Source organism: Peromyscus eremicus, chromosome 12 (assembly GCF_949786415.1).
Source record: "Peromyscus eremicus chromosome 12, PerEre_H2_v1, whole genome shotgun sequence".
NCBI lineage: Eukaryota > Metazoa > Chordata > Mammalia > Rodentia > Cricetidae > Peromyscus > Peromyscus eremicus.
This window is the reverse complement of record NC_081428.1, coordinates 62,491,298-62,505,233: the sequence shown is the minus strand read 5'-3', so window position 1 is coordinate 62,505,233 and position 13,936 is coordinate 62,491,298. Positions and strand designations below refer to the sequence as shown.

Sequence of the window (13,936 nt, the reverse complement as noted above, 5' to 3'; positions counted from 1 at the left end):
AAATCAGAAGAAAAATCAACATTCAAAAATAGTAAATGCTAAGTGCACCCCTCCTGTTTTTGAAAGTCCTGATAGTACTCCTATAGCATAGTCATGTTTACACTCCTCCGTTCGTGTAAATCTTCCCTAAAGTTACTAAAATGAGGCTATGATTTTTAATCACTGTCATGTATAACAGGTTTTCATTGATAAATCATGTAGAATTATCTTGACATTTCGGGTTTTTCATTCTGAATTTTTAAGCTACTTCTCTTTTTTCTCTGTAGGTTAATGGTACTGATGCAGATTATGAATATGAGGAAATCACACTTGAAAGGGTAAAAACTATTATCTTAATCTGTTGTTTGAACTTTTAAATATATTGTTCAATCATAGAATACAAGGGGGAAATGTCCTTCAAAACCAGAAAAATAAAATGTTTTTAAGATCACAGGTCATAAAATTAGCCATGGCATTTTCAGAATGTTTGTTTTCTTTAATATCCTTTTAAATTTTTACAGAAAAGGCATAAGGATCGTACAGAGATTTCCAGTTGCTTTATGCTCCGCTTCCATTATTGTTAACATCTGCCTTTGTTACAGTGTATTTGTTTCCACTGATGAGTCATTATATGTGCATACATTATTGTTAACTCAAGTCTACACTTCTTATTCCTTAGTTTTTATGGTTTGTTTTTTGTTTTTGTTTTTTCTCCAGGAAACTACCCTCCATTTAGTTATCTCCTTTGGGTGCTCTAGACTATGGTAGTTTGTCGGATTTTTCTTTTTAATTGTCTCTAAGAAAGTAGCACGCTGTTTGGGCAGCGGCACGCCTGTATTCCCAGCACTTAAGAGGTGGTGACAGGAGTTCAAGGCCAGCCTTACTGCATAGCAAATTCAGAGCAGCTTGAGCTTTGAGACTTTGTCTCAAATATATATACCTACCTACATACATACATTCTTATTTGTGAGGATGAGAGTCTGGGCGGGCATAATCAGTTTATGCTGCGTTTAGAAAGGCTGCCCTTGTTTGGCAGGTACTTCCAGGGAATTTAGTGTTCTACACAAGTAACTCTCCACAGTAACAAAATGTCTGCATTTTAAAAACTGAAATCTTAGATTTACATTTTGTTGTGTTTGAAGCCAGAATGGATGCCCGAAAACCAAGTAAAACTGAAAGGGTCTTTGAATATGTAGTAGATCTTCATTGTCTGCTACTTAATTTCATGCCACCTACTTAAATTAGGCAGGTACCTCAGTAACACTCAAGTAAGCTCAGCATTAATCTATAACATATATTTTAATGTGGCATTTTATGACATCTCTTGCTGTTTGATTTATAATCCTCTCCATGCCTTTTAAATTTATCATATTTAGTTTAGGACTGTATATTTTTCACTGCTTGAAAAACTTGAATACATAAATTTGTTGGCAGCTTTTCACAATCTTTTAGTAATGTTGACATCCTACTAATTCTTTAAGGAATATAAACTGAAAAAATTTAATTATATTGGAATTTTAGGACAAGTAGTGGGAAATTAATTAAGTTCTTAAATATGAATAGTTAAAGTAACAAGTCAGATATATCCATTTATTTGAGTTGCTAGAAAGCTACATGCAGAAAATTCTTGAGAAAATAGACATTTTTTTATGTACCTTTTCTTAGGTCAAAGAAATATCATTTCTCTTTATAGACTTTTAATGGCAGTAGGACCCCTTTTGTGTGTAAATAGTCCTCAGAAATTCGGTTTTCTTGTTTGTAAGATAAGCAAAAAGGTAAAGTGGTAGTTGGCAAAGTCTTCTTGCCATAAGAAAAGCTCACCAATATTAAGTTCTCAGATTGGGCTTCAGTACTAAAAAAATGCCATGATATTTGGGTACATTGGTTAAACATCTCAGAGAGTAATGGTTGCTCTTACTTATCAGTGCCAGTTTGTTGGTTTTTAAATAAACAGCTGGCAAAGTGGTCAGGAGAAAAGCAACCACCTCCAACCACCCTTTTTTAAAAGATGAAATAATGTTTGTCCTCAAAAGTAAAGTACTGCGGTACCCAGGCAGTAGCCAGGCATCGTGGCATCTGTATTCCCGGCTCAGAAGGCCAAGGCAAGGATTGCATCATGTTTGATGTTAGTTTAGGCTACATAGGATGACCTTTCTCAAATACATTAATTAATTAACTAGTTAATTGATGAAGTGATCACGTGCTTTGTCTCTTGGAAGAGATTTGCCCTATCAAACATGAATGAGATGCCTTTTAAAAGAAATTTTTTACATCACCTCTCTGAGTAGAGAGTAATTCACAGACAAATTACACATACTTGTAAATAAAGAACTTCAAACTAGGCTTCTGAAGAACTTGGTACATTTTCTTTAGCCTCACCTACTGAGCAATAATACCTCTGAAGAAGTTTTTCCTTATATGAAGAGCATGTCTATTTAATTTAGACTCTTTCTCTTACCTATGCATATTCCTTTTTGTGTTATAGTTCCTAGTTTAGTACAGTTTCTAGAGCCTTAAATGCTTAGATCTCTGGAATTTTTCCCTCTGTCCTTAGGGAAATTCAGGGCTTGGTTTCAGCATTGCAGGAGGTACAGACAACCCACACATTGGAGATGACTCAAGTATTTTCATCACCAAAATTATCACAGGAGGAGCAGCTGCCCAGGATGGAAGATTGCGGTAAGTCTTAAACTTAATGTTGTGATGTTACAAAAGACGTGAACTAACACAAAGAAGAAACAACATAATAACTAAATGTAGGTAGATGCTCAAAAAATGACCAACTCTCAGGTAATTTTACTCATTGTATTGTTTCCTACTTTAGGAATTCAGTTTTATCTTAGGTATTATAATACTTTGAATAATGCATTTTGGTTTTTGTGGAGTTTTTTGGGGGGGGGTTGGTTTTTGGGTTGTTTTTTTTTTTTTTTTTTTTTTTTTTGGTTTTTCGAGACAGGGTTTCTCTGTGTAGCTTTGTGCCTTTCCTGGAACTCAACTTGGTAGCCTAGACTGGCCTCGAACTCACAGAGATTCGCCTGGCTCTGCCTCTGGAGTGCTGGGATTAAAGGCGTGCACCACCGCCGCCCAGCCGAGTAATGCATTTTGATGGCCATTTTGATGGCTTAAATGTTTGTAACCAATTTTTTTTTTTAAAGATTTTATTTATTAATTATGTGTACAGTGTTCTGTCTGCATGTGTCCTTGCAGGCCAGAAGAGGGCACCAGATCTCATTACAGGTGGTTGTGAGCCACCATGTGGTTGCTGGGAATCGAACTCAGGACCTCTGGAAGAGCAGTCAGTGCTCTTAACCACTGAGCCATCTCTCCAGGCCTTTCCCCCCAACCAATTTTATACATGTCATGAGTTGTCCTTATCAGACAAAGTCACAAAACGATTTTATTTTCTGTTTAGGAAAGCATGTATATAAACTTACATAGTGTTCTGTTTTGGAAAATGTCTTTTGCAAAACTGGTATTTCCTTGGACCATAAATTCTGGTATTTTTTTCAGTTTCTTTGGTTGGTCTATGTTTATATGTAGTTACAGACTGACATGTTGGGAGTAAGGATTTTATAGTCGATGAGCTGTTAAGTCAACATCTTATTTTAAGGTCCTGAGTTCTTTAGCTCTCTTCTCACTGGTATGGCAGGTGGTATATTAGTGAACTAGACATATACATTAGGAATTTGACCATCCATGCATATGCAGCATTTACTTCCTAATCTCATATCACTCCGTTTGTTTGTGTAGCGTATGTGAAAATTATTATGTTCCTTGTTTAACTGGAGAACACACCCACAGTACTAGTCATTCCTTTGGGTGTGATAGAGAAACTTATCAGGACCAATTGTACTGTCTTACATATGGTCTGTTCTCCTCTGTTAATTTGAAATGACGATCATTTTTCTTCTGATGGAGTGCCATGCAGTCAAAGCGAGGACCAGAGCTAAGTTCAAAATGATGAGAATAGGAACAAAAGAAAGAATTTAGTTACCATATCAAATTGTGTTGTTCACATAAGAGAACTTTGAAGTAAATGATACGGTCTATAATTTCATGTAAGTAATGTTTAATACTACAACTCATATTTGAAGAAAATAAAATTGATACTATCTTCTTCTGACCTTCAACTAGCTTAACTGACTTTAAGTTTCTTTGAGCTCCAGTTTTCTCTTCTTTTTTGTTTTGCTGTTGTTTGGGGTTTTTTTGTTTTGTTTTGTTCTTTGAGACAGGGGTTTCTTTGTGTAGCATGGCTGTCCTGAAATTCACTTTGTAGACCAGGCTGGCCTTGAACTCAGAGATCTGCCGGCCTCTGCCTCCTGAGAGCTAGACTTAAAGGCATGCACCACCACACCTGGCCATTTCTCTTATTTTTAATTACAGCTCTGTCACTCATTAATGACCTTGAGAGCACTATATTAAAATTCATCATGCCTCATGGGTAAAAATTATATCTATACATAACTGGTACAAGTAGTTTAAGGATTAAAACACCAAGGAAGTGCCTGGCATGTGGTCAGTGCCAAATGTTTGCTATTTTTATCAAATATCTTTGTCTATACCGAAGAAGTATACAAATAATATTTTTAAATAATCTGTTTTCAATTTTTTTCCTCCCCTTGCTGGCTCTTGAGAAATTTATACATTGAAATTTAACATGTCGCTTCTTCATGTATAGTTCTGGAATAAATAATTATTTTATTAAAATGAAATTAAAAATTGGTGAAATAGAACATTGGTACTTACTGTTTTAATATTTTATGTTTTTCTCAGAGTAAATGACTGTATCCTGAGAGTAAATGAAGCGGATGTTCGAGATGTAACCCATAGCAAAGCAGTCGAGGCATTGAAAGAAGCTGGATCTATTGTGCGATTGTACGTGAAAAGGCGGAAGCCAGCATCAGAGAAAATCATGGAAATAAAACTCATTAAAGGTCCTAAAGGTACATTGTCAATCAGAGTAAGACAGTGTAAGAAACACGAGTTAAACATTCTTTTATGTTGAAGGTTCTCATACTTTTAGTCTTCTACAGAATCTCAGTAGGTTCGTTCATAGCATTTTAGAGTGGCTGCACCCTACCAAGGTGGCAGTATTTGAAAAGTCATGTGTTAATTTCCATGTACTGTTGGGTGTGTATAAATTTAGGAGTAAGTTCTTGGTGATGGTGTATGTATGTGGTGTTTGTGTGCATGCCCGTGAGCACACCCAGAAGGTGATAACGCCTGTCTTCTCTGTCACTCTCTACCTTACCTTTTTAGAGAGGCTCTCTTGCTGTTTAATAGCCTACCCTTAATAGCTTTAAAAAGTAGGGAACAGAATCTCTACTTACTTTAAATTTTTTTATTTACATTTATTTATGTGATTGGGAAGGAGGGTCTTGCCCTGGTGTGCATATGGAAGTCAGGACAGTTTGCAGGAAGTAGCTCTCTTTCCTTCATGTGGATCCCTAAGGTCAAAGGTCAGCTTACGTTGTCCGTCTCAGTGGCAGGCACCTTTGCCAGTTGATCATCTCACCAGCCCTCCACTTAATGTATACGTAGATTTGTTTGTGTCTGTTTTCAGTGTCATTTGTTAAACTCTCATTATTAAAAGAAGTGCTTGTCTCTTGAAGTCGTGTGTAGTGTTTATATTAACTTTTGATTTTAAGGGAAGATAGTAGTATGGGGGCTGGAGAGATGGCTCAGCACTGGCTGCTCTTCCCAAGGTCCTGAGGTCAATTCCCAGCAGCCACATGATGGCTCACAGCCTTCTGTAATGAGATCTAGTGCCCTCTTCTGTTGTGCAGGCATACATGCAGGCAGAAAAGAACACTCTATACTAAATAAATAAATAAATCTTTATTTAAAAAAAAAAGATAGTATGGTGTGTATCATGGCGGTCACCTGTATCGAGGACTGGTAAGGTGATTTCTGAATTCTGAAGACATTGATGAGATTGAGGATAAGTAGAAATAGTAATTCTAGCACTTGGCCTCCTACAGGAAGTAGGATTCCAACAAATGAAAACTGTGGAGAATTTGGTATTGAAGATGGGATTTTGGAACTGCAAAAATTGTTATTTTAAGTTGTCAATTCAAGACTTTACACATTTGTAAAGCCTGGTGTTCTACTTAGTACAAAGAAAAAATATTTCCTCTCACTTGTTTTAATCTTGAGAAAATATTGAAGTGTTAGTAAACAATGTAACTACAGTAGAAACAAAAGTAGACCATAATTTTACAGTTCTGTTGATTCTGAAGTCCACTTACAGAAAGACTTTTAAGAAATCCAATAAAGAAAAAGGAATATTTGTAACTGTTGTGTGGGTGCACTCTGGTCCTCGGTAAGTGCTGCCGGAGCTCTTCACCACTGACCACCTCTCCAGTCTCTACACTGAAGATCTGAAAAGCAGATCACTAAAGAAATCATTTTCTTTTTCAAGACAGGGTTTCTCTGTGTAGCTTTAGAGCCTGTCCTGGAACTCACTCTGTAGCCCAGGCTGGCCTTGAACTCACAGAGATCTGCCTGTCTCTGCCTCCCGAGTGCTGGGATTAAAGGTGTGCGCCACCACCGCCCGGCTAGAAATCATTTTCTATGTGATGGAATGATGACTTCTGATTGTCATCCCTTTTCCCCTGGGCTTTAAACCACCTTATTGATGTGACTCTAAACAAGTGCATTCCAACCAGGTCTTGGGTTCAGCATTGCTGGAGGTGTTGGAAATCAGCATATTCCTGGTGATAACAGCATCTATGTAACCAAAATAATTGAAGGAGGTGCAGCACACAAGGATGGCAAGCTTCAGATTGGAGACAAGCTCCTAGCAGTGAGTATCAGTACTATTCTGAACGTCATTTCCTGTCTACATTCTCCGTCGAAACTGCTATTTCCATACTAAACCATGTAAGAGCTATCTGAGTGGATTCTAGCCTGCAGTGATCCTTGTATTTTCACTTTTTCCTATGAGCCCACTCTCGTTTTGATTCTTCCTCCCTCTCCATCTTCCCCACTTCCTCTCTCCCACCTCCCTTTCCTAGTTACAGAGTTCGAGTCCTGAAATGCACAGACTTGTTAAATCACAAAGTTTACAGTGCACTGTTACCGTGGTCGTGTGTGACCCTCTTATTATAACTCGTCCATTTATAACACAATGAAAACCAATGAAGTTGTTACTCATCCCCAAAACTAGAACACCAATAATTTTGTGTATCTTTTTGGTTTTCTACTTACAGATTGTTTAAACAGGGTCTGGAGAGATAGCTCAGTGGTTGAGAATGTTCATTGCTCTTTCAGAGGATCCAGGTTTAGTTCCCAGTGCCCCCACGGTGCCTCTAGTTAGACGGAATCTGATGCCACCTTCTCACCTCCATGAACACCAGGCATGCACATGTGCACACACACACACATACATGAATACAAAACACATAAAATAATAAGATGTTTAGTCACATACATATGTCTAAATATTTAGCTTATTATTTGGAAACTTTCTTGAGGGTTAATCAGTGTGGTGATACTGTGATGTATCCATATCATTTCCTAGAGCTAAAATCCTTTCATACAAATTTAACTGTGACTCTATCATAGTTTATGCAGTGTTTATCAACAACTGCCTTCATCCTCATGTTCTCTAGGAAAATGAAACCTGAAGAAAAGTTAAGGTCCTATGAAGTCCAGAAAGGGAGGAGAAAGCTAGACATGTATCTTAGTTACGGTTTCTAATTGCTGCAATGAAACACCATGAGGGGAGGAAAAGGTTTATTTGGCTTACACTAGCATCACCAAAGGAAGTCAGGACAGGAATTCAAACAGGGCAGGAACCTGGAGGCAGGAGCTGATGCAGAAACCATGGAGGGGTGCTGCTTACTGGTTTGCTTCCCATGGCTTGCTCAGCCTGCTTTCTTATAGAACTCAGTACCACCAGCCCACGGGTAGCACCACCCACCATGGACTGGGTCCTCCCGCATCAATCACTAATTAAGAAAATACCTTACAGCTGGATCTTATGAAGGCATTTTCTCAATTGAGTTTCCCTCCTTTCGGATGACTCTAACAGTGTCAAGTTGACACAAAACCAGCCAGCACAACATGTCAGACATGTTATTGTCACAAGTGTGGGTTACATCAGCCATGCCTAATCCTAATCAAAGTAGACTGAGAGAATGGTAACGGTTAGGAGACAGAATGAGGGCAAAAATAGCCAGGGCAGTGTACGATCAAGCCTAGTGACGTGAGGACCCAGATAAATTTGTGAAGCCGTAAAATGGGTGTAGTAGAGTGGTAATTACGTCATTTCCACTTGGAGTGTTATAAATAATTATGGTAGGAAGAATTGCTATGTACTTCTATACAAAGTTTTATTGACTAGTAAGCATGGGTTTTATTGGCTCATTGGGTATTCTGTTAGTAACATTACTAAGCCACAAAGCTACCACCCTACTGTTTTCTAGACACTTGTAACTTTTTCAACATTAGCACTTGGCAGTGGGCAAAGGGAAGGAGCGGGGACTCTCTGCTCTCACTTCTTGTCCTATAGTGGAATTGCCAGTCTTTCCCTAAGCAGTAGTACAAGCAGTAGTTCCACCACAAGTACACACTTGCCAGTATAAACAGCCTCAGATCCACTCGGTTTTTCTCATTTCGTACTTATTTTTTATTCTTTATACTTGTGTGTGTGTGTGTGTGTGTGTGTGTGTGTGTGTGTGTGTGAGTACAGGTGCCAGCTCAGGATTCCCTTGCCCCTTCTTGAGGCAGGGTCTGCCCCTGTTTCTGTTGCTGTGCTGCATACCCCAGGCTAGCTTCCCGCTGAGTCCCCTGGGTCTGTCTGCCTCCATCATTAGGAATGCTGGCATTGCAGAGGTATAGCACCACGGCTGGTTGGTTTTTTTGAGTCCAGGGATCTAACTCAGGTTGTCAGGATTGTGCAACTAGTTCTTTTACCTGCTTTGCCATCTCTCCAGCCCTGAATTTTATTTTTTATTGCTTTCTTTTATTGTTTGTCCAGAACCAGTACTGTTGGCATGAAGCCAATAACCTGTGTTGATTTTCAAAAGCAACAGAATTGCATTCTATCTAAATAAACTCTAATTGAAGCCTTTATTCTCACAGTTACACTGAACTTACACGATTTTTGAAGTCTCATTTTTAATTGACATAACCTGGTACTTGACACACCATCATTCTCCAAACACTTTTTGTATTTCGCATAATTAGCCTCTAATTTGATACTTTTCTTTATCTCACTATCACTGGTTCTCTCTCTCCTTTCTTACAAACATTAAGATGTGCATTCTGTGTTTTGTTAGTGCTTACTCCCAAGGTCATTGTTTAACTGTAAATCAAGACTCTTTGATAAATGTCAAATAACTTTGCTCAAGTCTAAACTTCAAGATCATCTTCTTTCCTAACGCACATTGAATACCTCAGTATATCTTGTCAGCTCTTATGTTCCATATCTAACACTAAATAAAAAAAATAAGCTAACACAACATTTAATGACAGAATGTCAGGGTATTTGCGCATAGTTGTACAAATTGGGCAGTACTTAATAGTAATAGCTTACTTTAGTTTGTGGGTTTTTTGGTTTGGTTTTTTTGTTTGTTTGGTTTTTGTTTTGTTTTGTTTTGAGACAGGGTTTCTCTGTGTAGTTTTGGTGCCTGTCTTGGATCTCACTCTGTAGACCAGGCTGGCCTTGAACTCACAGAGATCCGCCTGCTTCTGCCTCCCGAGTGCTGGGATTAAAGGCATGCGCCACCACCCAGCTTTAGTTTGTCTTTTAACCCTGTCTCTCCCTAAAAGAATTTGCTACATCCCTAAATGTCTTCTGAGTGAGAGAAAGTTGAGGCTGTGGAAAAGGAGCTAGAATTAAAATGTCTATTTCTTGAACATACGTAAACAATTTCCTTGTATCATAGAATCATTGGCTTTTTTTTTTCCACACATCTTTGTTTTCCTTAAATTACTTTCTCATATCCCATATCTTTTGGGTAATTATTTTCAACTAAAAATCAGAAAGCATATGGAAATGTCTTCAAATATTATCTCTTGGTATTTTCTTATAGGTGAATAGTGTATGTTTAGAAGAAGTTACTCATGAAGAAGCAGTAACTGCCTTAAAGAATACATCTGATTTTGTTTATTTGAAAGTGGCAAAACCAACAAGTATGTATATAAATGATGGCTATGCACCTCCTGACATCACTAACTGTAAGTGTGTTAGCTTAAGGCTGCCTAAATTTGTCTTATTTTCACAAATATGTCCTTTATAATGTTACCAGTATACTGTAATAAAAAAGAGTAGACATCATAAAAATACTCTATATTGTTAAGGAGATGGGAGATAGGAGGATCAGGATTGTAAAAATAACTCCAGGCCAATCCGTGCTATAGACTGTCTCAAAAGGAAAGAAGAAAATGGCTGACGAGATGGCTCCAAGTTTGGTTCCCAGTGCCCTCTTAGGTGGTCCACAACCACCTGTAACTCCAGCTCCAGGGATCTAGTGCCCTCTTCTGTCCTCCTCAGGCCCCTGCACAAGTGTCCACAAACACATATGCACATAATTAAAAACAAAATCTTTTTTAAGAACATAAGTATTTTGAGAGAACTATTAATCATTTAATCTGATAGGTTTTTTAAGAATCTATTAAGTCATAATCTTTATAATAAAATTAGTTTTCACCTTGATTTTTAAGCTTTTCTATAAATAACAGTTACTAAAGGTATTTTAAGTAATGCAGATTCATGTTATGCGCTTTAAGCACAGAAATAAACAAGTAGCTTGTTCTGTGTATGGGCAAATTAATTCTGATGCTCCTGGTTGGTTCATTGACTATGCTTTGAGAAGCACTGACTTTAATGTAAATGACTTATTTTCTTAATGATGTCCAGCCTTTCTAGATGTGTACTTCTTTTTGACAAAGAAAACACCTTGCTACTTACTTGTAATTTTTGTATGTCCTTGATCTTGTGTATAAACTTCACATAGGGACTCTGATGTGTTTATTTACAACTTAAACTACAATCTGGCTTCTTGTTTCAGGCATCAGTCTCATTTTGCATATTGTCTCTTTAGGACAGCCATGTGTACATTTGGGACAGCTCTTCTACAAATTGATAATTGATGTCCTAATTTTGATCAAACATGTATTACAAATAGCCAGGTTACTACCTAGAAAAACATTAAACAGAAAAGTATTTTTATGAAATTAGCCCTTTTGTGATAATGACATGGTATTTTTAAGTGGAAGAGGTAATCCTAGAGAAGAGTAAGTAATGATGACTGTTGTTGGTTGTGTAAGTTTGGTGGAATGTTTGGCTGTTTCTTTTTGTTCTAGTTTCCTGTCTGTTAATGAACTGAGAGAAATGATGAGAAAATTGTAGTTCACCTTGGGTAGCTCAGCTTTGTGTTTTATTACCACTCCCCATCTCAGGCAATTGCAGTCATGAATTTTGGGTATACTTACAAATTATATTTATTAAGTATGTAAAGACATGAATAATTTATTTTGTGGGGTTTTTTAAAGCATTTCAATTTATTTTTCATAAGTAGTTTTTGCCTTCCTAAGCCCTTGTCAGACCTTGCATTCAGCTTACTGCCTATTCCCTGTATTATAATCATCTTGAGTCTCCCTTATAGATCTGGCTTTATTCGTTGAATACTTATATGATCTTTCTTGCAGCATTTATTCACATTGCCATTTTTAGAGGTGAGAGAAAGCTGCACTAACTCATGTACACCCTGGCTCTCTGCTGTCTTGATTTCTTGCTTTCTCTTCTGCCCTCCACTTCAGCTTGAGTTTGTAAGTCCTTCTGATACTTCAGATCCTTTCAGAGATTGTCTGAACCTTCATCACCTTTAACAATTGAATCATTCACAGCCATCAGTTCAGTCACTTCTCTTACCGGTTCCACCTCATTTGACCCTGGGTGATGCAACTTCATTTCTTCCCCTCCTTATAGCTCTGTTTTCCCAATGGGTTGTTTTGTTGGTTTGTTTTGGTTTTGGGGTTTTTGTGTGTGTGTGTTTTTGTTTTTTGTTGTTTTTCAAGACAGGGTTTCTCTGTGTAGTTTTGGTGCTGTTGTGGAACTCACTCTGTAGCCCAGGCTGGCCTTGAACTCACAGAGATCCGCTTGGCTCTGCCTCCTGAGTGCTGGAATTAAAGGCGTGCGCCACCACTGCCCGACTCCTAATGGGTTGTTAAGCTCAGGCTTTATGATTTGTTGGTGATACTGTACAACAAAGGTCTGTACACCTCCAGTCCTTTGACTCTTCTTTCCAACGGTGTTTCAACCAACTGTCCTCTTCAGTCCTGATCCCTCACCGCAGAACATAGCTGGACATTTGAAAGTACAGTGATAAGGAAGTTCTCTCCTGGGAGATTGAGGAGTAAATGTAAAGTAAAAGAAGTGAGAGAAGAATGATCAGCGAGAGAATGACTAGGAAAAAGTACCAGGCAAGACTGGGCTCCCTTGGTCAAGAGTGGAGAGGTGGCATTAAATTGTCTTGTTCTTAAAGAGAACCTTGTGTCTCTGTGTGTGTATTTATTACTTTGTTATATGTAGATATTTTAGATCTCCTCCTTCTTCAATTTCTGTTTGCACTCTTGTAACTTGCTGCTTTTACTTACCTTAAAGGTATGTGGGGTCTGTGTGGTCATATCATTTTGGTGGTTTGTTTTCTTGTTGTTGACTGCTGTGTAGTATTCTGTTATATGAACATACAGCAGATTTTCTGTTTTACTGCTGGGTCATTCTCAGTTTTGATTGAGAAGGAATATGGCTGCCATGGCTGGTTTTGCACATCTTTTTTTTTTCTCACCATCATTGTTTGTTTTGGACAGAATTGTGCTATATAACCAGACTGGCCTCAAACTCATGCTTCCCCTGCCTCAGCCTTCTTGGTTCTGATTTGTGTATGTGCCACCATGCCCAGTTTACATATTTTTCTTGAACATACACCCCATTTCTCTTAGAGTGACATTGCTGTATTATAGAGCTCCCAGTGAGTTTAGGGTGGTATGGCCATGGACAAATTAGCAAAGCGTGTGAAACACTTTATAGCCTGAGTTTTTGCATCTTCAGCTTTTGGGATCATTAGTCTTTATTACTTATACATGATAATGGATATGTATTGAGTTATGCATTAATCATTTTCATACTGATCTTCACTTATTATTTTTCCTGGTGACCAGAAAAGGCAAAAATTTTACATTATCTAAAAGAAATCAGTATTTTCTAGGTAATTAATGAATAATAATCACCTTCGTGTGATTATTGCTTTGACTGATATCTTTTATGCCATTCAGTTAAGCTCTACACGTTTATGCGTGTGCTTGCATATGTGCATGTAGGTGTACATATGAGGCTACTAGTCAGTGTCAGGTGTCTCCTCTCACTTTCTGCCCTGCCTTTTGAGGGTCTCTCACTGAATCTGGAACTCAAAGGTTCATCTAAGCCAGCAGGCCAGTGAGCCCCAGGTATTCACTTCTCTCCCATCCTTCCTGCCCCTACAGCTTTGGTTGCAGACTCAAACACACCTGTTCTCTGTGTGGTGGGATCTGAACTTAGGTCCTCGTCTTGCACAGCAAGCACTGTATTGACTGGGCGTCTCCCCAGCCTGGACATTTTTACTGATTTGAAGGAGGGCTTGTGAATTCAAGAAATTGCAACTATCTCCACCTAGTTTGTTTGTTTGTTTTTCTTTTTCTTTTTTGGTTTTTTGAGACAGGGTTTCTCTGTAGTTTTGGTGCCTGTCCTGGATCTTGCTCTGTAGCCCAGGCTGGCCTCAGACTCAAAAAGATCCACCTGGCTCTGCCTCCCAAGTGCTGGGATTAAAGGCGTGTGCCACCACCACCTGGCTGTTTTACTTTTTTTCTGTTCCTACTTATTTTTGAATAAAATTTTATATTTTAATCAAATTACTTGAACAATTTTTGAACAATTTTTTTACTCTATTTTACTTAACAGAAGAGACAACTG

General features: G+C 38.1%; 1 protein-coding gene across 8 annotated transcripts in view; it reads left to right on the top strand.

Annotated features, from left to right (window-relative positions):
* Positions 1-13,936, top strand: part of Dlg1 (discs large MAGUK scaffold protein 1) — a 209,005-nt gene that overhangs the window by 123,266 nt on the left and 71,803 nt on the right. For all 8 annotated transcript variants that reach the window (XM_059277478.1, XM_059277477.1, XM_059277476.1 and 5 more), the window contains 5 exons: positions 267-317; positions 2,534-2,658; positions 4,753-4,922; positions 6,648-6,784; positions 10,020-10,164. In XM_059277478.1, coding sequence (XP_059133461.1) covers positions 267-317; positions 2,534-2,658; positions 4,753-4,922; positions 6,648-6,784; positions 10,020-10,164 — 628 coding nt within the window. The remainder of the gene's footprint in view (positions 1-266; positions 318-2,533; positions 2,659-4,752; positions 4,923-6,647; positions 6,785-10,019; positions 10,165-13,936) is intronic.